Source organism: Zerene cesonia, chromosome 14, assembly GCF_012273895.1.
Source record: "Zerene cesonia ecotype Mississippi chromosome 14, Zerene_cesonia_1.1, whole genome shotgun sequence".
NCBI classification, from domain to species: domain Eukaryota; kingdom Metazoa; phylum Arthropoda; class Insecta; order Lepidoptera; family Pieridae; genus Zerene; species Zerene cesonia.
Genome location: NC_052115.1, coordinates 2,929,783 through 2,956,897, shown reverse-complemented (window position 1 = coordinate 2,956,897; position 27,115 = coordinate 2,929,783). Strand labels below are relative to the sequence as shown.

At 31.3% G+C, this 27,115-nt stretch overlaps 1 protein-coding gene across 3 annotated transcripts in view; it reads left to right on the top strand.

Moving 5' to 3' along the window:
- LOC119831751 (high affinity cAMP-specific and IBMX-insensitive 3',5'-cyclic phosphodiesterase 8-like) overlaps window positions 1-27,115 on the top strand; it is a 136,201-nt gene that overhangs the window by 68,434 nt on the left and 40,652 nt on the right. For 2 of the 3 annotated variants that reach the window (XM_038355238.1, XM_038355237.1), the window contains exons 3-4: window positions 9,940-10,028; window positions 26,984-27,049. In XM_038355238.1, the coding sequence (XP_038211166.1) occupies window positions 9,940-10,028; window positions 26,984-27,049 (155 nt within the window). Of the gene's footprint in view, window positions 1-6,497; window positions 7,000-9,939; window positions 10,029-26,983; window positions 27,050-27,115 lie in introns of those variants that run through there. The other variant, XM_038355239.1, reaches the window with a different exon arrangement.

Below are 27,115 nucleotides of genomic sequence, written 5' to 3'. Positions count from 1 at the left end.
ACTTATGAATATATAAATAACGCATACGAATACAATTATATTGAAAAACAAGATAAAATATTGTATAAATCATAATTCAAATCATATATAAGATTAGAAATACAACTAGAATCGATGTTTGTATTGTTGTTGTTATAAAACAATAAATCATATCTTTGTTAAGTTTAATTTAAAAATTAAGAGGATAAATGTCCATTTAGCATTCATCCCTAATAGGAGTAATTCATTTGTGAAATTTAACTCCATTTCAAATTTTAAGAAAGAAAATCAGTTCAAATCGTTTTTTCGTTCCCTTTTTGATATTAACGTTCACGTAAAGTGAATAAAGATTTATTCAATACTAGCTATTGCCTGCGGCTTCGCACGCGTTAATTCATAGAAGTTTAATAGATGTTATTATACATATAAATCCCTCTATCTGTTAAAAAAACATCAAAATCCGTTTCGTAGTTTTAAAGATTAAAGCATATAAAGGGTCATAGGAACAGAGAAAGGGTCTGTGACAAACTGCTGAGCTCATTTTGACGAAATTATAAAGAGAATATTTTGTTACTTGAATCTGGCTACTCGTTGAAACAGTTAAAGTCTTATTAACAAAACATCTGAACTAACTAGAGCTTTTCTTCTGCATTGCAAATTTCAACGTTATTTATAAATGCAGTTAATTTATCGCCATACCGCATGTAATATATTTAATATTATATGCGATAAGATATATTCTCATTCATATAAACGAAAATTGAAAGATGTTTGAATAAACTTTAATGTCTAATTTTGAAATAGAAACACACACACACACACACACAATAAGACCACGATGAATAAACCAACAAAGCATACAATAAACCAACCGAATATAAAACTGTTATACATTCACTCATTCACATATTTTTAATATTGTGACATTATTGAATAAATAACCCCGGGACGTTTTATTATTCTCAACATATTTGATTTTTCACAGCACACAATGTTACAAAAGATTTTCCATTTTGCATCGAAACGGAATAAAATTGATATAGCGAACATTTTTTGTTGAAATCATTTTCCAGCGATGTTACTTTTATGCTTTTTATTTCTGAGTAATGTTATATAATGACGTCAATATTATAATCATGTTATGCGTCGTTATCGTTCCATATTACAATACGAAGAGAGCATTGATAAAAATGATCGTTTCATGTAGAAGGATTTGTAAACGTAAATTAGGATGAAAACAGGGGTTGATGAACAAATGGTGTATTTTAAGACTATACTTATATATATTTTCATCATACATTTTCGGGCGAAAGAAATGAATTCCCCTTAACATTTCGTAACAAAATTTTCGTACATCATAAAAAGGGCATTGGTGCTATATAATATCCGAAAATAGTAAAGTTTAGAGACCTAATAATGCATATTAAATATAAAGTTAAAAATAAGAAGTTTACGAGTGAAGTGTACGTTACAAAGACCAAAAGCTTCACAATGCTCGTGAAGTAATAAATAACATTTAGATTTCTAAGCACAATACTATTACACATACACATAGGCAAACAGTATCTTAACAAAGATAAAGGTGTAAAAGTCGTAATATTAAACCACACAGCAGATCGATCGTTTGCACATCTATTTCAATAAGCAATCATTACACGCTACAATATTTATAATGACTGTCAAGATAAAATGTCAAAATAAATCTCTATAATGTCAACTGGCAGTGTCGTAAGTATAGCCAAGTCACGTCTGAAAGGAGATATATCACTCACGACGCAGATCAAGAGATTCTGTGTGGAGCATTAAGTTGGACGATGGATTAAATCTGAGCTTTCTACGTTGCGGCCGCCTCGTTCATGAAGCTGTTTTTAATTAATCATTTGGTACGCCAGATTTCGTGTGTGACGTTTACTTAATTACCTTTCCACTAGCATTAGTTAGAGATGATTTGAAATTCATTAAGGTTAGATCTTGTGAAGTGACAGGTGTATTTATGAATAAGCTTTCCTCTGGGTAATAAGCAAATGTAAACAGTAAAGAAAACTTCATACAATCCGAAATTCATACAAAAAAAAATAATTTGGGATATAATTGTATATCATACGAATCTTACCTATTATCCTAATAACATTACATTGCGTTTTTCATCAAAACTGATTGACTTTTAAATAACATAATTTTAAGAATATTGCGACCGGTGAGGTAAACAGTAAGTTTCTAATTTTAAATACAAATTTTACTGAATTCACTACAATCTAAACTAGGAACTTTAATTCATATAAATTTGCATATTGTTTTGTTAGTTTAATCTCCTTTGAGACCCACTAATTACTTCGTAGGAATGAACTATGTTGTAACCAGAAATCGGTATGTGTAGACCTCCCATTTGTATAGAGCCTTATAAAACAGAGAGCTCCGGAACTACTAATGAAAATTAATGTTAAACTTGTTAATATTTAAAGTGACAAGCGCTCGTGAATGCATTAGCCGATTTAAGTAATTTTTAAATTTCTGATGAATAGAATTAGAATTAGGCTAAAAATTAACATACTTTAAAATTAAACAATGTTTAACTATCTTAATTGTTGAATAATGTTTAACAATATTTTAAATATTTGATACGAGAAGATTAAAATAATATTTCGAGAACTATAAACATGTTAATCTAATATTATATTTAATATTCACATTTTATTTTTTAAACAACTGTGTTACACAATCTCAAAACACATAAAAGAAAAAAATTTAAGCAAGAACGCATGGCGAGTGTAAAAAAGGCGGCCTTATTGCTAACATTAAAAAAAAATATCTTCCATAAGTATAAATCTATAAGGGAAGGACATGTAGGACGGTGCTGACGATGACGGACCTATATTTTTAGCTGAAATCACTTAAAAGTAATTCTACACACAAGTTATTATGTAGGAGGCGAGCACGCTTCGGCACGAATCTGTCCAGCTCGCACCGGGGAAATACCATATCCCCACAGAAGACCGGCGTGATATAGTGGCATGCCACTGTGCCACTGCACTGTGCACTGTGTATTTCGTACGCTGAGGGTGGAGCCGGAGGCCCGCTTCCCTTTCCTCACCCGTCCCAGTCCATTCCTTCTTTCCAGTCATTATTATCCTATTCTCTTACTTTTTAACAGCGGACAGCGCATCCGTAGAAGCACTACCTCTGCGAATGTTCATGGGCGGTGGTGCTCGCTTACCATCAGGCAAAGATCAGTTGCCCGCTATGACATAAAAATCACAAATAACCGTTATCCTACGCTATGCAAATTAATGAATACAAATGATAAAGGTAAGAAGTTGTTAAAAATTTGCGCGTCCACAGTATGTCGCCTTAATTGCCATCTCCATAGCTTCTTTAATTAAGAGCCGAGCTGAAATTGGCCTTAATTAACCATCCTGAAGTGAGTACTTCTTGCAGCAGCTTGGATGAACTTTAATTTGAGTTCTAGCAAAAGTTATAAATCTGTGAAATCAGAAAATTTCCATATTTTCAGTTCATACTTTACGACAAATGCTTCTTAACACATATTTTGTTAATTAATATTTTGCAGCAGCTCCATTCCATTATACATTATTAACGAAAAAAAAACTTTTCTAAAATATTATAATCTGACTAAAACCTACACTAACTTTTATTTATACAATTATAATGATATTTCTTTAAGGACTACTGCGTCCTACTGCCTTGATATTACTTAATATTTGAACTTTGACTGCTACTTAATATTTGAAGAATGAATTAATATTATTACTTTTCATTTCTCATTTATAATTTTATAACCATTTCACAAGAAATCTAATTACGTGCAACGTATAAGCCAACTGCTTTATTCCTAGATATTACCAATACATAATCAAGTTTCATCAGATGTAGCATAGAATAGCACTTGCCAGAAAAAAAATATTCCAATAAAAGGATAATGATACCATACACGCATATTTCATATCTTGTTTATTTAACTAACAAGCTTCTAACAAACATCAAAAACATTTGAGTGCCATTCGCATAGTAATTCATAGAACACACGATGGGTAAATTATATTCTTCAATACCTACATTTTCCCTACAGTAACAAAGTTAGTCTGAGGTATGGAATTGCACTGCGCAATCAAATAAGATTGACTAATATTATTGACTTTGCGAATCTTGCAGTTCTGCTCGGATATCGGCTACCTCGAAGTTATATTGAACTTGAGTTGTATAACCAATCAACTCAATTACCGCAACATTGTAATATAATTTACTATGTAAGTTATTACGGAGGTTAACTCTGTGTTTCGACTGTAATATAATAAAAGCAGAGAGAAGTTAATTGGGGTTATACATTGCATATGAAATGAGACATCTTAATTAATGAAAAATAGTTCGTATAAAATTCCTTCTCAAAGTTTATTAGATGAATAATTCGATTTTGTATTAGTTTGAATGAAATTATAAACAAAACTAATACATTTATTTCATTCGTTTCGGAAAAAATGCCATTGTTTTTGACGGATTTTGGTTCTCTCTACCATAACTGTGTATAGATTTGAGTGCCATATTCTTCCTTCATCTGACCACATCATAATGATTTCTTCACTAATGTCAACTTATATCAGCACTCATAAATATTAATTTTAAAAATCAATGAATATAAATGATATTTATACATAATACCAAATAACTTCAAAACAGTTTAAAACAGATATGGAAATGGAACATAAAAAAAGTAAACATTATTAACACAATATTCCTTTAATCGGCTTTATATTCTAATGATCTCACGTAATTAATATATTCACAGATCATACAATGTGGAGCATTGAATAGAAACTGGTTTTTGTGAGGCAACATCTGGCTGCGACTACAATCCTCTCATACAAACCTAACGTATTGATCAAGACACTATGTAATACGATATTTTCACTTTTAATACTACTTACATAAAGTTGATTACCGCTTGTTTTGTTATTTATATAATGTATTTTGTATTCTTCTCTTCTATGTCAATTAGAAAGCTATTCGATTCTATATTATATATAGTTTACTATAAGACGGACTAACGAACGACTAGGATTCGACACGAATTAGGCCAATATCGCATTGGGAATAGTAGAAGAGATTTGATACATGTAGAATAGATTAGAGGCATTCTATCATAATGTCTTTAGTTTATTGTAATAAGTATTTATAGGTGGTGTTCCATATATTAAATAAATAAACATATAATTAAATGATAAATACTACAATCACATAAATGACGATCTGTTTCATAATCTTATCAATAGTAATTGCGTTAATCCGAAGCTTGTATACTTTCCCATCTCCATTATATTTCCTTTACTCCCTTTGTTAATCGTTCCTTTATCCCTTACTCTTCTATTGTTGTAAATGCTCATTGGTGGATATTTTAGCGATGGTCATATTCGGTCTACCAACCATCTCGTTTTAAGTAAGTGGATTATTGTATTGATTTACCACTTATAAATGTTATTAATAGTAATTGTCTTCTATACTAATATAGCATGATACTATCTTTCTTGCCGCTGCAAACTCTGCAAACTCGAAAGGAAAACAGTATTCTATTTCTCAGGTCGCAAGCTATCTTGGTACCTGAGATCGTCCAAATCGACTCAGTGGTTTAGGAGTGCATAAGACACAGACACACAGAGTAGTATATCGACATAATATGTAAGAATAAATTAGAGAAGTAGTTACTGGACGAATTTCAAAAATTCTTCGACCGTCGATGCAGTACCACGGTCGAAGGCGGGACGGACAGCTAGTTATTGCATACAACTAGTAAAACACTCGTAGGTCAGGTAGGACACGCTTATAAGCAATAAATATCATTAAATGAGGCAACTGATTGATGGGACGAGTAAGTAATTAGAATGAGTTATATCAGTACATCGATATAAATTGCATCCAAGGCCAATGTATTAGAAAACAGTTCATTATACATTTATTTAATGGTTGAAAATAAACCGACACAAGCGAAGTCGAAAATTACTATGTGATACTTATTCGTTTGAATAAAATGTATAAATTAAACATTTTAATATATTCATAAAATTCATACTATATTTGATCCGCTCTCTCTGATTAATAGTATTAGAGATTAATTATAATCGTAAATTCATTACATTCATACATTTTGCTTCTCCATCGTAATAGTATGGGAGTTATTATTAAAATAACTGAAAGCATTAACCCAAAAGCCAGCCAGTTTCTTTATCAAAAATCCGTCACTTGTCACTTAATTGATTTTTTAACTTACGAGAAACGAAACAGGTGTTTCACTACCGCAAATTAAATTTTTATATTAAATGAAAGATAAGACAACTCGTTCTTGAGAAATATTTCGGTATGCATGATATAATAAGTCTACAATTTGGCCCAATGTATCATCAAATATCTATAAAGATCTCCTCCAGTTAATATGTAAGCTTACGAGGCAATACAGTTGTCCTACATTCACCCCCCTTCTTCGATCAACCGCCTCGATAGCCATTACCTAACCGACTGTCTTACTTCTCGTACATCTTATTACACATAATAGCCAAATTCTATTTTAACACGTAACAATAAAGTCCAATGTTCCGCAAAACATATACGGCTGAGTTGTAAAAATATATCGTACGCTCGTCTCACTGTTTACACTAGCACATCGGCGATCATCATTCAATTAATAAGTTATTTGAACGCGGGAACGTTGTTGTCATGTTAATATTTACGCGGTAAATATTAGTGTTAACTTTTAAAATGTTGTTTTCTAAACTATTAGACTAAATGTTGATGTGAATATTTATTACATTATGTGCGTTTATAATGTCGCGAGCCAAATAATTAATTCTTGTGCTTCAAGAATTTAACGCACTGTCATGAAGTATTTTTGGTGTTGATATGCTTAGTTCTTTGTGATAAAAGAATGTGAATGAAAAATGTTGGCTGGTGAGGAAACCAGTATAGAAATAGTGCAAAGATGGCTACAAAGACGCGGGAGCGATGACATTGAGACAGGTAAAACACGACTTTTAAATTTCGAATAAGCACATAGTATTGGACAGATAATGCATTCGCTTTTTTTATAAAGACTCCTATTCACTTGACATGATTACTTGATTGGATCGAGGACTACTTAAAGATACTCTTATCTAACACTAGATAATTGACGTGTTATAATAGATAAAGCTAATACACATTTATTATGAATACAAGTCAAATGATTTTATGTACACGGCGGCATTATTTTTTTACTCCTTCTTTAAGATAAATACATCGACTCAATTCCAAAGCTAAGTAGTTAACAATGTCGACGATGGCACAGATACTTTTTTATTTATTAAAAATGCGTGTATGAACAAAATATAAACAAATAAGTCTTAAACAAATTAATTAAACTCTAATATTTTGTACAATAGGCTATCTTATTTCTATTCAGCAATCTCTGCCAGACAGCCTGGTATTCCGAACTTCGTCGTCTGTTATTTTAGATAATACGAAGCTACACATTTACAAAAATAAAATACGAATACGTTATTCCCACACTTTCTAAGAAAAATGAAACAAATAATTTATATTAATCGTTATCTCACATCCGCTAATCTCAGTCGCAGCCAAACAACTTATTAATTAATGCCGAATGTACCTAGAGCCATTAACTGAATTGTGAAGCCAAATTCACTGGTTGTTTTAGATTAAAGCCAATACATTCCGACAATTTCTACTAATTAGGTAAGAGGTTTAGGGGATATTCTAGAGTATTCGTGCGTAATACCTCTGTAGTTATGATTACTTGCTGCATAAAATAACTTCCTACTATACTTTTATTATATAGTAAAAAAAATTGTCCAAAAAAATACCAATGCTCGGAATTTAATATTGTTCTGAAATATTACATGAATGCAGCTATGTTGCTGTGTATCTACATGATATCTTGCGTCCTTGATATAAATAAGAATATGAATTTAATTTAAATAAAATTATTCTTTGAATGAAATTATCAATATTTTAAGCACAACCTATAAGCAGAGAGTATCTTCTATAGTATGTTAATTTTATTTTTTTTCCTATTTGTACCATAATAATTTATCGTTAAAATTATTTTGCAGATTCGAGAATATAACGATTCTCAGTATTATGATGTAGAATAACATATTTTTGTCAAAAATTATATTCAAATAATCGGAATCGTTTATTTTATTTTTGTACATTTCAAGATGTAACACTTTTCCTATCTACTTGTGAATGGTGTGTTCACATTAATCCAGAATCACATTTACTAATAACAACGATTAGTCATGAAACAATTACCACAAATTATTTATTAAAATTAAAACACAACCGTATAATGGCGGGAAAAGCATTATGAATAAAACTTGTTGCGGAATATACAAATATAAAATTATATGTAATAAAGCGATACATTTATTACGTTCGCAGCGATTTTTATTAGCTCGAATTGCAAAATTGTATTTTGTAATAGCTATGTGTTAACCATTGAGGGGCAAAATGCTTGTAACTTGTCTGGATGACCTCGCAAATCTAATATAGACTTACTAGCGCCCGTTGGTACCTTAAAACTTGATGTAATTGCACTTTTTTATTGCTAATGTAGGTGAGAGTTTGATCAACTTATGCCCTTAATTGGACGAATGACTAAATAACATTCTATGTTTAACTTTATTCGTCTTTCGAACGTGTGGAAAATTCAAACTATGATAATTTATTTTTTAATCTTTTTCTTAATCGTTTGTATGTAAATAAAGTACATGGAGATGTATTGAATGAGTTCAATGGGTAGAAAATAAACATTATTCCCTCGCAACTAAAATTAATTTGTAAATATGAAGTGGGCTAATATTTTAATATATATAATTAACGGAAAATCGGTTGTTTTAAGCAGTCATTCTAGTAAGGGAAAATTATTTATATGCATTATTTTCCCTTAATTAAATCATGTGCATAGTCATGTCAGTTTGTCCATAATTCAAATCTCAACGGAGCGTCCATTTTTTAACACAGAGAAAACTTTAATAAGCACAACAAAATAACTTTTCACGGCCGCAACAAGCTATCAACATACTTATTTTCCTATTTACTCTGTATTATATGATAATATATAATTTTAAATAAATGTGGGTATTTAAAATTATAGCCAGAAGCAACACAGAAATGTCACCCAGTAATAAAATGAGGTTGCACTACTTGCTGTCTTTTTTATACAATCGTTATCGTTGTTGATGTTAAATATACGATTGGACGAAAGTATGTCATAACTATAAAACTACCCTGCAATTACTACTAATGAAATTTATGTCAAGCGAAAAAGTTCCAATTAGCATCTATGTTGAATATACTTTCAATGTAATCGATAAACGGTTTTCACTCGTTGACGCCCTTTTGTGTGAGAAAATATGACAAAAACTGGTTTTTCTATTTATGAATTAATATCAAATTACTATCAATCATATCTCATTTCACTCAGTATATTAACTAAACTATTATTTTATGTTTAAATAATGCTATAGAACAAATGGCTGATAAAATCCCAAATTTTTACATTATAAATTATAGACGTTACCTAATTTTTTAATAACAAACTGGACGTTAAATTTTTGAAACTATCAGTCAGAATAAAAACCCGGCCCATTTAAATCAGGATTAATACACATGTTATACTTTGTTCTTCAGAAAAATTCAACCGGTTGCGTCCTAGTTTTTAAAAATTTTAATTACTTGTTTATAGTTATATTTTAGTATAGTCTAGATTCACTAATGTCTGTCATATAATCGACCGTAGAACAAATAAAAATAATCAATAAACAATAACCAAGTTTATAAGCATTATCCTAAATATTCTCTGTAAATAAGGTATATATTTGTTAATCTACAGTAGCACTTTACGTTTGTATAAAATAGTGTTTATAAGATTGTAATAAATGTTATATTTGCTTGCAGGTAGTTCGAGTGGGTCCCCAGGAGCCCGCGCTGGCCGCCGCTCCTCTCTCGCCCTCACTCCAGAAGACGAGCCTCTAGTGGACGTCGCCGTAAGTGAATACCTTTTGATTTACTCACAAAGCTTCGAAAATTAATTCCATTTCTAATCGATTGTTATAGTCCTTGGTACATCAGATTGTAGTTATTGGCCGTCTATATGAAGGAATTAAAATGAATCAAAAAACACCCCAGGAATATGTTCTAAGCAATTGGTGGTGTAGTTACTAAGGATTGTCTTTCTTCTTCAAGAGTAATCGTGCCCTCTAATTTTGAAAGCATAAAAAAATCTAATATATATAAAGCGAATGATATACCCAATAAAACACACAACATAACCTAATTTATTTTGCTTGTTTCCTATATACATTTAGTCCCTTATACATGAATATAAGAATTGCAAGTATCGCTGTAAATACCTCTAAATATTTTGGAGTAAATACAAACTTAGTAGATATCTACTAAGATTGCATTTACTCCTTATCATCCTGTTCATATGAACATACAGTCGTAATAGATTTTAGACACTCAGATCACTGAAAGTTTATGATCTAAATGGTATGTGTTGTCAAGTATAATGAAGAAAACGTCACGATGTTGACATTCAAACAACATAACTACCTTTTATAAATCACTATTATAGATAGGTTGTAGATATTGATTTCAAAATTGTTCTGGGTAAAATTACAATATATAAAAGGCATTTAATTTTGTAAGTTGAATAGAAGTTGTCAATCTTTCAATAAGGCTTATTTTTTAAATCTATACTAATATTATAAAGCTGAAGAGTTTCTTTGAACGCGCTATTCTCAGGAACTACTGGTCCGTTTTAAAAAACTATTTCAATTTTAGATAGCTCATTTATTGAGGAAGGATTTACGCTATATATGTACCACGGACGAAACCGGGGCCGCCCGCTAGCTATTAATATTTTTCTAAAATGTTTTCAATTATAAAATTAAACGTAATTATAATAAGAGACGAAGAGAGAAGCCTTTTAAAATATTGATAAAATAAGTGTAAATGGAAACAAAAACGATAAATCTGTTTGGTTTATCAGAATACTCATTTGTTATTTTTATGTACTCCCCCACTTACCCAACGAAACACAGTAGCATATTACTATTTCACGTCGGTCATCTGTGGTGGTATGGTACATTTCCCGGTGCGACTTGGCCCAATTCGTGCCGAAGTATGCTCGACACCCACAATTTAACGTATGTAGCTTTAAAGAAATATGAAAATATGTGCGTAAAGCAGTAAAGAAATGGCTATAAAGTGTCATCTAATGATGATAAAAATACTTCAGAGTTATTGCGATAAGAGCGTAATTAATTCTTTTTGTAAATGACGTTGAATTTTTAATTATCACAACGAATATATCTGTTGTACATCTTCGAGCAACATTCTAAAATTTACATATATATTGTTTTAGAAACGACAAAATACTACGTGTAGATTGATAGATAGATTGTAACAAATTTTTAATTGGAACAAAAGAAAACGAATACGATAGGAATTAAGTCATTAAGTAAGAAAATAATGCAACTGAATGTCCTTTACAGTTGTTCATTAAATTAGCTTGAATTTAATATTTATCAGTAATCAGTGCCGTAATAATTGATAAATTGAAATTAACAGCTTCTTATCGCCGCTTATCTCTAATAGCAATGCGTAAAGTAACTTATTGTATTGTCTTAGTGGAATAGAAACTCCTAAAGTAATCAGGTGTGAATGTGATAGTGATTTATACGGTTTATGACAATAGTGCTGTGAAAAACTCATACGTTTAACATCAAAATAGTCTTTTGTTTAAAACTGTTGAATTATTATATTTCTACTATTTAAATATGTCATATTTTTACAACTCCATAGCACAAATGACACATTGTTATCGCACTTAATAAATCAGCATAAATAGGATTCCTTTGATATTACAATAATTAATTAACGATCTAAATATATGACGTACTAAACCTTGAAACAATATTGTAACTGAGATTAGACTATTTGCTTTCAAAATATGTACTGCTAACAAATACGACACTGTCTAAAATGGAGAACGATTCAAACAAGCAAAATGGAGTAATTGAGGATAACGAAGTGAAAAAAACGGGTTGTTGGGCGAAATTCAAAAGCCTCTTCGACGACCGAGGGTTCGATTTAGAATACGAGTACAATAATGGGCATTCTACAAATATTTCGAGAGATAATAATACAGAGAGTGAAGGGTACAGACGGTTAGAAGATAGGAATTCTATTAAAGTGCCGCAAGAGATCGTCGATATAGACGGCGAATTGAGTGGGGTTATTAACTTTTATGAGCAATTCGCGACGATAAGTGACGAGGTGAAGGAAGAGAGTGCGGAGTTGTGGTTGAGGTCCACTGTAAGGAAGAGGGTGTCGATGCGGCCGAGTTTGTTATTGACTAACATCCTCGAAGAGAGCGCTGACGGTGACGGGGATTCTGCTGGTGTCGCAGTGGTAAGGATGTCATCATCTGTTTTATGCAACAATTGCAAATACCATTATATAAGACTTAGATGCTAACGACACACCGTATTGCCATAATACGTACGTATTTTCACGATGAACACATGTATGATGGTTATAAGTACGATGAATGAGGCATCATTAAGAGAGTTTATGGCCTCTTAGTTGAATATTTTTAACAGATATATAAATGTATTAAACATGATATGTATAATGTATATTAAATAAAATAAAGAGATAAAAAATATCAAATAAAAGTGTAGTGGAGATTTCACGGTTATCACAAAATAATTGAAGTTCTTGCGAACAAATTCCTTTACGTATAATTTATACACCGAATACGCAATACATAAATCACAATATTGAAAAAAAACCGATAAATTTTCATATTGATAGAAAACCATTAATTACGCACGTGCAAAATTAAAGTTTCTCATGAATTATGTTTTCAATTTCGACGCGGAGCTTTCAGCACTAAATATTTATACTGAATTTATATCAACGAAGTATTTGAGTGATGTTTGATGTTGGGAATTTGGGAATTTAATACATACTACCGTTACATTATTCGCATTACATTATCCATAACCAACTATTTCACCGTCTCTTACTTTGAAGCCAAAGAAAATTCCATTTCATTACTGCCATGAATCAAAAGGGAATTGTATTATTTCACAAAGGGCCGTATTGCAAGTATAAGGGATTATTACTTAGGCCCTGATACGTAACCATTCAGTCCTTCACTTATATCTATGGTACTATCTTATAATCAATATTGTCGAAGTCTAACTAAAAATGGCCAAGAACAAGCGTTACTTTTTAGTAAAACACAAAATATTCTTCGTTTATAAGTTTAACTATCCTCTTTATTGCATAATAATTTTGCGTGTTAAGTTTGGCGTTATTAAGAATAACAACTTTTTGCTACGGCAAGTATTGCTCCTGTGATAAAATCCACTACGTCGATTATGGAATGTCGTGATTACTACAAAGTGCAACTTTTTACTTTTTAATTAGGAAGATTTTATCGGCGCATTCTTTAATTCCCTTCAATAATGTTTCTATATGGCTCAACAGTTTGGCTGACTTTTGAAATGTAAATATAATGCAATAAAAAATAATTATATTTTAGACGGATATATTATTAATAGACGAGTATATTAGACGGTATAATAAATTTAGTTATTTAGGTTATAGCACAGATAAATACGTGTCATGGTATATTAACTACAAATTGATATAAAGCGCAATTCACGAATACTAAAATTGACATTGATCTCGTTTCCCGCCATGACACTAACAGGGAAAAATTGCGTTGGTACCTTGCAACACACCCGTGGAGAACCCTATTTTCATTGTTACGAATAATCCTTAAGTTTAGTTAATATATTTTCTGTATAGTTATATGTATAAAAAGAACATGTATGTTCTTTTCTTATCTATTATGTATTATAGATTTATTAAATTATCTTTTGATGTAATTATAAGCATGAATCAGTAAATTAATTAACTGTTTATCTCAATATTAACTGCTATGACGAATTCTATGACGGTAAAAAATTAAACACAATTGAATTGTCTTCAAAGATATATATAGAATTGTAGAATTATATAATAGGTACTTATATTAAACTAAATAATTATAAAGAACAGCAGTGACTCGTGAGTGACGTCAAACATAATGGTCGTAAAATATTACCCAAAACTTTCGACTTACGCCGCAAAGTTTTAAAGCAAATAATTTTTAATTAATCTAATGTAAAAGCCTGACGTCCATTCAATCACGGGGATTATTATTTTTCAGTCAACAATTTTAACTAATGAAAAAAGCGATACTTATAATAATTTAAGCTTTATATATATTATAAATTATTTAATATTGGCAGCCAAGTATCATTGCCACTCTGTTAAGTAACTAAGTGGTTAGTGAGTAAAGAAAATGAGTCATATATGTATAAAATAGATCCTATTAACACACTTGTCAATAACTAGCGGTTCGCCCCGGCTTTATTCATTTTTAATTCTGATATTATATTTTTAACTTAAATATTTTAATAATACAAAGCATAAAAAGATCCGATCATTCGAACCTGCCACTTTCGCCTCTGATATTTTTTTCTATTCTTCATAATTTTCAACTGCATTTAAGAATCGAATTCGACGTTATTAAAAACTAAAAAATTTACAATAATCGGAGTGCATCAGGTAAGTTGTCCATCCATCCACCTAGAAACCAATATCTATTGATCGTATATGTACAAAGCTCTAAACTAAAATCATAGTAACGGAACGGCTAGGTTATTCAGATATTCAAATGAATGGTCCGCTCTCGGTTGTCCATTGAAGTGAACAAAGACCTACGAACCGAATGTGTAATTTTCAATACTGCATCGGCAATGGTGGAAGAATTTATCCTCTCATTTGATTTATATTGCGCGTCTGTTGTTGAATTTAGAGGTAATTATATTACTTACATTGTTAACTAATTAACATAATTAAATTAATTATTTGTATCTATTTTAAGATGTTTTCAGATAAAAGTGTGATACATCATAACATCTTTGTTACGGTAATTCATTTAAATAAATAAATGTTTAGTGGAGACCAGCCTTATGAATCGCGATGCGATGCGAAATATATAATACATTAATACATGTTAGTCATAGCATCAACTCAAACTCAAACATTTATCGATTAAATTAAATGTCTCTAGAAGCATATCATATCAATCGTCATAACATAGTTTTACCATTTACCAACATAGAAAGGATCAAGCTTATACGTGAACATTCAACAAATCAATCTCTCGTATCTCGTTACGTACATCGTAAAAATTGGTACCATGTCATTTTTTATCCATTATAAGGGTTCTGTTCTGTACTTTAAGGGTAAAACGGGATCCTATTACTGCATTGTCTATCTGTCTGTACGTCCATCTGAAACAGGCTGTAGCTATGTTATGATTAGTGATAGTGAGACAGTTTAAAATTAAAAGATAATGCTTTCTGTTTCCGATATAACAGCAAATAAAAAGTCACAACGCAACGGAACTGAATTTTTTAAAGTTGTGCTTGTATGTGTGTGAGTCTATTTGAATATTTGTAATGTATTATGTAAAATGTAAGGGTCGATTGTCCGCATAAATCGTATATTTTAATTACTCTTATGTAAAACATATTTCATCTTATAGCATCCTACGATATATCACCAGTGAGTGGGCGTAGTCTCCAGGGATCCACCTACGCGGAGGATTCTCATATATTTGATATTAAATTCTTATTAATACATTCTATAATGAGCTTATTTTATCATGAATTGAAAATAAATTTCTAAGAATCAATTATACTATTTGAAAATTATGTAGCAACTATTTTACTTCAAAAATAAAGTATCTACAAAAGCTAAATAAACACACAAAAACATCTAGTATAATAAACACAATGTCATCAACTTAATCAAATATTACATGACTGTTTGTTTCAGCTAATAAACTCAAACATTTATACATTTAATTAGACTTCCTTCCGAAGCGCTTTTGAATCATCACGATACATAATTTAATAACTCTCACAGAAACTCTGTAGTAGAATTAATGCAATAACATTGATAACTGATCAGATAAGAATTAATTATTTGTTATATTATGCTACAGACAATATACTATACCGGGGAAGTACCAAGCTCCCACAGAAAACCGGCTGAAATAATAAATAATGTCGTGCGGTGAGTGGTGGAGCCGGAGGCCTGTTTCCTTTTCATTCCCTTCCCAGTCCATTTCTTCTCTCCAATACTTTATCCTTGCCTTGTCTCTTACCCTTTAAAAGCGGGCAGCGCATTCGTTAGGCACTACCTCAGCGAATGTTCATGGGCCGTCACCATCAGGCGATCCACCAGCTCAATTGTTCGTTATGACATAAAAAATAGTAATACTGCATCTTATATACCATTTTTATTGAAAATTATCTGAGGGCAAGAATATAAAAATTAATAAATAAATCAAAAGCAATAATAATGAAATAATAAGTTTTAATATAACCTATTTAAATACTATACGTTTTTATATGGATTTCTAATAAAATTCTATGAGCAGTTATAATTCTTAAGTTTGAATCCCAACGATCGCTTACGTACGTGATTGGAATGTTCTGGATTCAGTATCTCCTACAAATTTGTTGGTATCCCATTCATTTAATTGAATTGTACATATGATCTTAATTTCTATTACCTACTCATTAATAAATGTGTTACCGAAAATGTATTAAATCTGTAATTGTATACAATTCATAGGAAATGCGTGTATACATTAGTGCAAAATTGGTACATCTGTACTGATAATATTATAAAGCTGAAGAGTTTGTTTGTTTGTTTGAACGCATTAATATTAGGAACCATTCAAATCGGACCAGTAGGGTCCGATTTGAAAATTCTTTCAGTGTTAGATAGCCCATTTATTGAGGAAGGCTATATATGTACCACGGGCGAAGCCGGGGCGGACCGCTAGTAATGAAATAAAAAAACGACCATCAACTATTAACTAGCATAGCAACCAACTTTACCTCCCAGATATTTGCGAACAAATTTGTACCCAAAAAGCGGGGAAACTTTCGTAATATACAAACCTGGATATGAAAGGTACTAAAACTTTATTATTGAATCATTGTCATGTTATATTTTTCGTATCTAGTGTATCTAAACCCTTTGCCAATTTTTTGTTGTCGGTTTTTTTATGATTAAAATGATTTATTAGTGAAAACATTTTTCGTCTGAAAATGAGGTAGATTTTTTTTTCAAGTTCTAGATTGATATCAACTAAAAAAATATAACGAAAAATAACTATTTTCTATATCAGGTATACGAGTTTATATTTAAAACTAGCTTCCAGCCAGCGGCTTCGCCCGCCTCCGTATTGTTCTTACCTTCTAAACTTTCCCGGGACTGTTCATAATGCACCAAAACCATGATTATAAAAAATAATCCAGCCATTCTCGAGGTTTAGCAAGACTAACTTACAGCAATTAACTTTCATATATTAGATTTAGGAATAATGTAAAAGTTTATTTTCTAGTAATCTATGAGGTCATCTATTAGTAAATATCTACATTCTGAGATGGTAAAAATACGTGGACAACTTTTTAAGATTCATCACATTAGGATTTGGGATTTGGATGCTAAAATAAAAAACCACTGAACCGAACCGATTGCAATGAAATTTGGTGCGTAGACAGCTGGATAACTGGAATAACATATAGGCAACTTTTTATTCCGATGATTGTGAATGTGTGATGATCCGCAATGATTAAGTTAATGTTCATTCATTATTACTGAGTTATGACTTATTTTTTATCTGATTAATTACGAACTAATGAGTGTTTGAGATAAAGCATAAAACACTTTTGATTCATTTTTGATACCTATAATTTGCGAATAACAAAATTTATAAAATTAATTATTAATCCGGTGATTAGGGTTAAAAAATTGATCAAATGTAAATTGGCGGCGCTAAAGGTTCCGTACAAATAATCATCGATCAATCAACCATTTATGATCGTGCCAGCTGTTGACAACCTCTATTTATTTTAAACTAGCTGCTCCCCGCGGTTTCACCCGTATAAGTCCGTATCCCGTAGGAAAAGCGGGATAAAATTTTGCCTATATGTTATTCCAGATGTCCAGCTATTTACGTACCAAATTTCATTGCAACCAGTTCAGTACTTTTTGGGTGAAAGAGCAACAAACACACACACATCCTTACAAACTTTCGCATTTATAATATTAGTAGGATTTGTTGTTATAGCGAGAACAGAAACACAATATCTTGAAAATTTCAGGCGCCTAATTCTATCACGGCTCATAAGATGAAGCATGGTGAGACGGACGGACAGAGAAGTCTTAGTAATAGAGTCCCGTTTTACCGGTTACGGAACCCTAAATAGGAGTGAGGCTGCTGCCATTCCATTACAACGTAACATTTAAAATTCGCAAACTAAACCCAGTGAATTCCTGTGATTTATTTACTACGCAAATAAATACAGCTCCCTTCAGTTGGATTACCCAAAGGTAGTGGCTTGAGTACGGCTCATAAACAATTTGTTTGTACAGTTATTTTAGTAGTTTTTCAACTATTCATGCATGGCTTGTTTTGTTGTACTTAGGAAACTATAACTTTGTTATTTGGACTTTTAAGTACCTGCATATACATGCGAATATATTTGGTTAGCTTTATGATAAAACGGCTGACAAAATTTGGTTTTAACATCATGTTGAATGTGATTTGGATGAAAGTTTACGCTATTGAAATTATATTAATAATTATTATATTGTATATTATTTAGTATACTAAATAAAACTACAACATAATTACTAGTAAATATGTGTTCGGAAAAATCAAATGATGATTACTACAGATGTCGTTTACCCACGATAACCACGAATTTAGAAACGATCCAAGCAAGAATCTTCGGAGCATATAAGTTGTGTTTAATATATTTATAAAATATTGCGCTTGCATTTTTTCACCTTTAAAATGACATTCTTTCAGCATTTCCTACATCACAGGTTCATTCTGGTATACAATAATGCTTTTTTGATGTTTACTTTTGTATTGTTATTATAATCACTAATATTTAAATTACGAAAACAATGACATAAAGCAATAATTTTGATCAATAATAATTAATATTAAATCTCTGTGGCATCATATCGTTCTACATTGAAACCATTCATTACAGTAATTGGAACGAATGGTCAGAGTTGTGGGTAGACGCTTATAACGTAATAAACCGAATATGGCTTATAATAAACCTAATTAAAGGAAATAATTCCGGAAATATTCATTGTGTTTTAGTAACATAGTGACGTATGCATTTTGTTCAATTTCATCATCATCAGCCCATATATGTTCCCACTGCTGGGACACAGGCCTCCTATGAGGATTCAGGCCATAATCCACCACGCTGGCCAAGTGCGGGTTGGCAGATGTCACATGTCGTCGAACTTTTAATTCTCGGACATGCCGGTTTCCTCACGATGTTTTCCTTCACCGTTTAAGCAGTGGTGATGTTATCCACATGCGCAGATAAATTGAAAAATCAATTTATTTCCTGCACGCTCGCCCGGTCTCGAACCCCGACTTATCGATTTTTAAGTCCGAGGTTCTCACCACTGAGCCACCACTGCTTTTTAAAAGATTTTGTTCAATTTGCATGACGAATATGGACGAAATATTTGTAAAAATATGTGTTTTAAACAATGAATTTTTATCTCTAATTGTACGTTATTTTTAAAATTTTAAATAATTCTTTTCATTGTTACGTTTTGGTATTTTTTACTGTTAGTCAAAGATGATAAATGGATGAAAATAAATCAATAAATTACATTGAAACATATGGCCTAGGTTCAAGATTCACGCGTTGATACTGTTATACTCTGGACATGTCTTAAATCGGCGTGAGTGTAATTTAATCCTGGTTTTATGAAGGTACTATGGTGGGAGGATAATATAGTTTATGGCCGTCTGCTCTATAATATAATGATTTATTTAACATTGCGTATTTAACATCTTTGGGTTATTGTTTACAAACGTCATCAAATAATTAATTAGCCGAGAATTGCATAATTTGTCAGATTTTTCAAAGTTTGAATAATATTATTTTATTTATTTATTATAAAATTTCATGGTCAAATAATGTGAAAAATAAAAGTTATTGAAAAATATTTTTTTATACCTACGTTTGGCGACCTTAATAGGCCTACCGATGGGTAGAAGATAAATATACAGTAATAGCTTCGGAAGTGGGATATATTAGCTTTATCACTTTCACATCTGTCATTAAAACTGTTATATATACAACAAATACAAAATGGGACTAGCGTAATGATCCTTGAGTTACCTACGTGTCTCCACTCCCCACATACATGGACCGACTAAAACAGGCATATCCGCTATTGATACACAAATATCTTTCATACGACTATATCTCCAAGTACCTATGTGTATTGAACGATGCCCCTGTGACCTACAACAAGCCTCACGTTCGACGTTCTCATCTCTAGCAATGCATACAGAGTAGGAAGTTTCGTAATAATACGTTAGTCTTCATTCTTACATTATTCACCTGTCCTATATTTAATCTGTGTTATTATAAAATAACCGCAAAGCATGTTTGATGTCGAATTATCGAAATCTTGATTATTAATCTGTGCTACTGTCAGCGTTGTATGTAATTGACTTTTCATCGTGTCTGCACAATTTAGTAAAATTAATAACTTTGTATATTTTGCTAGCCGTATCCTGTCCTAAACTGTGCAGAACTATTTATTATGTGAATGATACGAAGAAAAAATATATTTGAATCGAGCTGTAGTTTCATCGTAGCGAAATTTGAGCACAATCAAAGCGTAATGATCTCTAATAATATATGTATAGAGATTAAGAGATTAATCAACTAACAATTATTTTTGTGAAATAAATCAATAGCGTAACAAAGGTCTTGTAAATATCTTTTTGTAATCATCCACTTTATGTATAAACAAACAGCACATATTATTAAATTTTTGAAAATCGTTAAAAACGCAATAATAAACTTAAATTATTGAGACACACTCTTTAAAAACCATAAATTGAGCGAAATCTTATCAACTACTTAGCAAAGCCGATCACAGACATAAAATGTGAAATTATGATTTCGCGTGCTAAAATTTACATTTTACAAATTATCAGCTCGAAAAGATATATCCCTTGTACTTGTGTCGTTTTTGACATTCATAAGTACCTTATTTCTTGTAAACTGATCAAATTATGAAAATAATTAAAAAGTGTAATTATAGTATCATGGACTGTCATATAAAAATTGCTTAGGAAAACGTATCTTGACGGAATCCGCATTTATTAAGCGTATTATTTATAAATGCGGATTAGCGAATCATTTATGATTAATTATAATCAATGAGTATTAATTAACATGTCCTATAATTCTATTTACACCTACAGAGCTGAGGAGAGGTGTAATTACAGAATAAACAACAACTTTGAAAGAATACAGATTTCATCATTTTTGTCAAATAACATTTATTGTTTGTGCATCTGACAGCCGAAAATTTTAATCTGTGGTTGACATAACAAAGAAACATCAATATACTTCAATCAATGGAAAATGAAGGTCAAAATTTTATTTCGCCATTATTAAAGCTCCATAGATTTCATTTATTGTAAAAGTTTATTATTATTCACACTTCAACTAGCAGCGTTTTGTAATACTACAATACATACCGATATCACGTAATGTGAAGCGGTGTTATAGACTGAATACTAAGCATATCCCAGCGTTGTCATATAGGTGTCAAGGGCACATATCAGCTCAACCTTCTTAGGAATTGTTAAAGAAATTCTGTTGGAATCGAGATTATATTGTGATACTTTGAATTCCATACTTACAGAACTCGTATCAACCTGAATATTTTCCTTTAATTGCTTTAATTATTATGTGGGAGACTTCATTGTTTTACTACAATATTTAAAGAAATTTTCAATAAAAAAATGTATGGTTAGTAGGTATTGCTTTGGGAGCACTACTTTGTGAGATTAAACCTTTTATGTTACAATAGCTGTGCCCCGCGTAATTCCGTATCCCTTAGGAATATCGGGATAAAAAGTTGCCTATGTGTTATCCCAGTTGTCCAGCTGTCTACGTACCAAAATTTCATTGCAATCCATTCAGCAATTTTTGCGTGAAAGAGCAACAAACACACACACACATCCTTACAAACTTTCGCATTTATAATAATAGTGGCAGTAGGATTATAACCTAATATGTGAGTTTCGTTGCTAGTTAATGTATCTCTTTTTAACTTAAAATATTAATAGAAATAATATAAAATTTACCTATATGAACTCACAAAAACATACTTTGTATTCTATTGGAATTATTTTATTTGGTGCCATTACAAAGTTATTTTAAAAGAAGTACACCTTACACTTATACATTCCGACCCCTCAAACATAAAATTTACAGCGCCTCCGCTTCTCTGTTCTGAAGAAACTAACAGTATGTACATCTACATGAAGCAATTCAAAATTACAATCAATATATACTTGATCAATAGAACCGGAATCTGTGACATTGCGTCAGCCACTACCTCGCTCCAGTTAGGACATCGTGAAACGGCCCTATAAAAGTTATTTAATCGCTGAAACATTGCGTAACCGAGAAGTCAAAGGTACTATAATTATCTAGGAAAGGTAAGGGGAAAGTTGGGAACCCACGAACCGACGATTAAACTCTCGAAAGCAACTAGTACCCAGCATAATTGCATGCGAATGAACATTCCCTCTATGTAGGACTATTTATTAGAAGAGTTAGACAGTGAGACGTTAGTTTAAATGTAAGTAAGTGGCTGAGGGGGCGCGTAATTTGAAATCCTGATGCAAAATGTGGAATTTAGATATCTTCGTTTATCTTTACATGTGAGTTTGACTCTTTTATATTGGTTTTTTAAGAAAGAATATGTTTACGGGAAGGAAGATACTCATACTTGATATTGAAACACGTGTTTGCATAAAATTATATTGGGTTATATGAAAATAGCTGGAACCTGCGGCTTCACTCGCGTGGAACCCGGCTAAAATGTAGCCTTTGTGCTAATTCAGACCATAATCTATCTTTGCACCAAATTTCATACAGATCCCAAAAGAAGATTTTGCGTGAAAGAGTAACAAACATACATACATTTTTATAAACTTTCGCGTTTGTAATATTAGTAGGATATTAAGATGTTCATTGTCATGATGTACTTCATAATATACTCATATTTATATATAATAAATTTATTATATGATCAATATTATAAATAAATATGCGGGTACCTTTGATATATTATCGAAATGCCTCTTAATTTTTAGAGTCGTATCCAAAGGATAAAACGCGACACTATCAATGAGACTTTCTGACTGTCCGTCTGTCTGTCACAACACCCATGAACATTGATAAATAGACAATTGAAAAGATTTTCTTTTTACTTATTGATCGGCTAATTACAAAATAAGTTATAATACATTACGAAAATCTATTCATCTTGATGTGGTAAGGGACATTGACAAATGAAGTTCATCTCAATTTCGATCGAATCAATATCCTTTACGTTCGAATGGTAACACACTATCCCTGACCTGTTAAACGTTAGACCCTTTTTCAGTTTCCACCGAGAGACTCAACCTTTCAGTTTTCATTTACGCGAATCTTATAAATCAGTTTATCTAATAATAAAATAAATATCTTAAAAATTGTCAATCAAAACAATGTAGTAATATCCAACTCATTAGCGATTAACATTAATAAAAATCCTTCTTGTATATAATAAGGAATTGTGAAGATTTTTCATGCAAAAATAGGGAGCTGGACCCGTATAAAATTTGCTACATTTCTTGATCTAAATTCGGTATACAATACTTCTAGATAGTTCTACCAGTTAATATCTGAATGTTTCACAATGTAAGACTCTATACAGAACTATTAATCCTCTTTAAGGCTCTAATATATAGGTTCTCTTTCCTTGTTTGAACAATTTATATACCTTCCGGATATCACCGGAACCATCTTCAAACATCAAAACAACGTTTATTGTTTCCTTTATTCCCAGCTTCTCTTTGTTTGATAAATCTTATTTGAACATGATTTTTCCAAGGCTATATTTAATAAATTGTTAAACTTTGTCGGATGATCAATTTATCTGATTAGACTAATTTGAAACTGATAGATGATTTGATTGATAGATACACCATAGGAATTGTTAAGCCTGGGGCAGTTCTTAGTTTCTTATTGGCTTTCCAATCGGATTGTCATGGGGTTGAAAAAGATATAAATTATTTTTTTTTTTTAAATTCTCATATTTTAATGTCCCGCCAATGATAAAAGGAACCTATGTTTTTATTATTATTTCAAATATAAGGTTCTAAACATATAAGAAGTAGTGGCTGCTAAGTCGAAATTATGTGCGTAAGATTTTTTATGTATTTTATGTAACTGTTATAAAAACTTTTATAATATTCGTATGATAACCAACGCATCCCTTTCATAAATTAGTCTATACATATAAAAATGAATATACTAGTATTTCCCTCGACACGACAACACACAACGGCTGGACTGATTTCAAAAATTCTTTCACCATTAGAAAGCTGCACTTACACTGAGTGACATGGGCTATATATGTACTACGGGTGAAACCGGGGCGAACAGCTAGCTACTTAATAAAATAAGGGTTATTTTAGCAAATTTTGATAACACACTTTACAAGTATTTATTTAGATATAACTCTGCTGCTACTACTGTCATGCGAGTATGTTTAAACATTTCCTCCGCCATATTCTCCTAATTTATTCAAATATTTCTCAATATAAGCACCAATGCGAATTTAAATATTGAGATATTTACAAGTACTTATCACTAGTGTAGATATCTATTGTTTGTCCCATCTCAACCCACTTCACTGGACATAACAAAGGACGGACAGCACTTACGGGTATATTGTTTAGATAGAAACCGCCTATTTATCACTAACTTGATGTATTATTTCTTCGTAAAGAATGCCAAAATTCTGGTGAAACAAGTTGGACTTTAATGTATCTCATTTGTTATAAAAATATTTTATTATAATAATTCAACTTAATGGTTGATTAAAATTATAAAATTTTTAACTGGATTGAGTTCAATTCTCTTTATAAGGGTGGGAGTTGTTCGGTGTACTTGTTTAATAATTATATTTTAAATTCTTTATGAAATTCAAGTAATAAAATTTCTAATCTAGAAGTGAAAAAGTTCAATGAAGGTGAAATTTCTTACTATTTTGCAGTTGAAAAACAATTATAGATGCTTCTTGAAAAAATGTTCTAAACGCTAAGCAAATTTACACTACTTATGATCTAGATGTTCACAGTTGATAAGCTCAAAGCCCCAAGCTTTCAGAACTGTCGAGAAATCCGCCCCGAACACGCGCGAGTTTTCGTATATCTATACAACGAAAACAAGAAAAATCCACTCGAGAGTGTGGATTAGAAACCGACGATTAAAGTATCAGTTACGTGAGACCGTAGTATTGGCAATTCTAGTTTGATCCCGGGCTATCCCTCGGGACGTCTAGATAGAAACCATTCGAGATTTACAAGAGCTTACCATCTGCGGCGTACTATTTTTCCGTTCTAGCCAGATTATTTAGCGCTTTGTTAATTCTCAAGATGGATAGTAATTATTTATTTCTTGTGTATAATTGTAATACGTATACCTACGTTTATTTTCACCTGAAAAAGTAGGGGGTTCTCAACTCGACTGCATGTTTTTTGTTTGTTACCGCAGACCGTTTGTCTGGGTGATTTGATGATTTTTTTTTTTGAAGCTGTTGCCCACCGTGTGTTCGTTTATTTCTGAATAGTGAATATTTAGTTCGTTTTTCTTAAAAATAATAATTATTGTTATTAAAATATCTAATTTATAGTATTTTCTTGTGTTGGATTTTACGTGAGTATTATACATTTAGAAATTAAAAACTTTTTAACGACAAAACATGTATCATCTCAGTCCCCCGTGACCACGCTCGCTGTAAAGTGTTCGAAACGTCGGGTTAATACTATAATGAATAAATCGCGTTTAAATCCGTTAAAATGTTTTTAATGTCTAAATCTAATTTATAGTTATAAAAATTTAAGTTCTGACATTCGCTCTATACTAGGTATTATATTATCTACGACTCTGACGATTCTTGGTTTTATTCCAGCGAACACATTGCCAAATATAAATTAGTCATTCGCAAGATGACTAACTGCTCATGAATATACCCACCGTGGATAACTTTTACTTAACTAAAGCTTACTCAAAGTATGTAACAAAAGATTATCTGTGATTATCTGTGAAGAAGACAACCCACGATACATTCAACTCAATGTATAAAATAGTTTTGCATGATTTGATAGTATTTATCATTAGATTGCATTACTATTGAAACTCATGTAGAATAATTATTTAATCACTTGAAATAATCTATCTTAATCCTATTTTATAAACGCGATCAATAATCACCATAATATATCGGTTTTGTTACGCAACTATTTCGAGTTAGCTTTCTAATTACACTTCCAGTCGATAGATCATTAAAACAACACCCATTTTGCATAAATTTAGACTCAAGAGCGATAATCTTAATAGCGGTGAAAGGATTTATTATGCTTACGCTAAGCCCCAAGTAAAATAACTAGCCGGTTATAAGAACATATATTAAGTAGTAATTTATTTGTGTTTCTAATATTTATATGTTAGGCAATTATTTTTCATTAAGTGTGAGCTGAAAATATCACTAAAGTCCAATGTCCTTTACCATAAATTCAAAGATGAACGACGAAAACGAACTATAAAAATATTGTACTATTGTGCGAAATTTGAACGCGATAGTAATATGATTTACTATTAATTATATGATTTTATTATCTTAAGTGTTTAATATGTAGTTACAAGAATTATTCTCTTTGCAGAACAGGTCCCCGCCGCCCGCACAAATCCCAAATGCACTTTTCTACGCCCCACCGGAACCTTTAGAGGTAATTACTTAGTCTGAAATATTAATTTTGTGTTTCAATACATTTTTTTTGTTTTATTTATTGTGT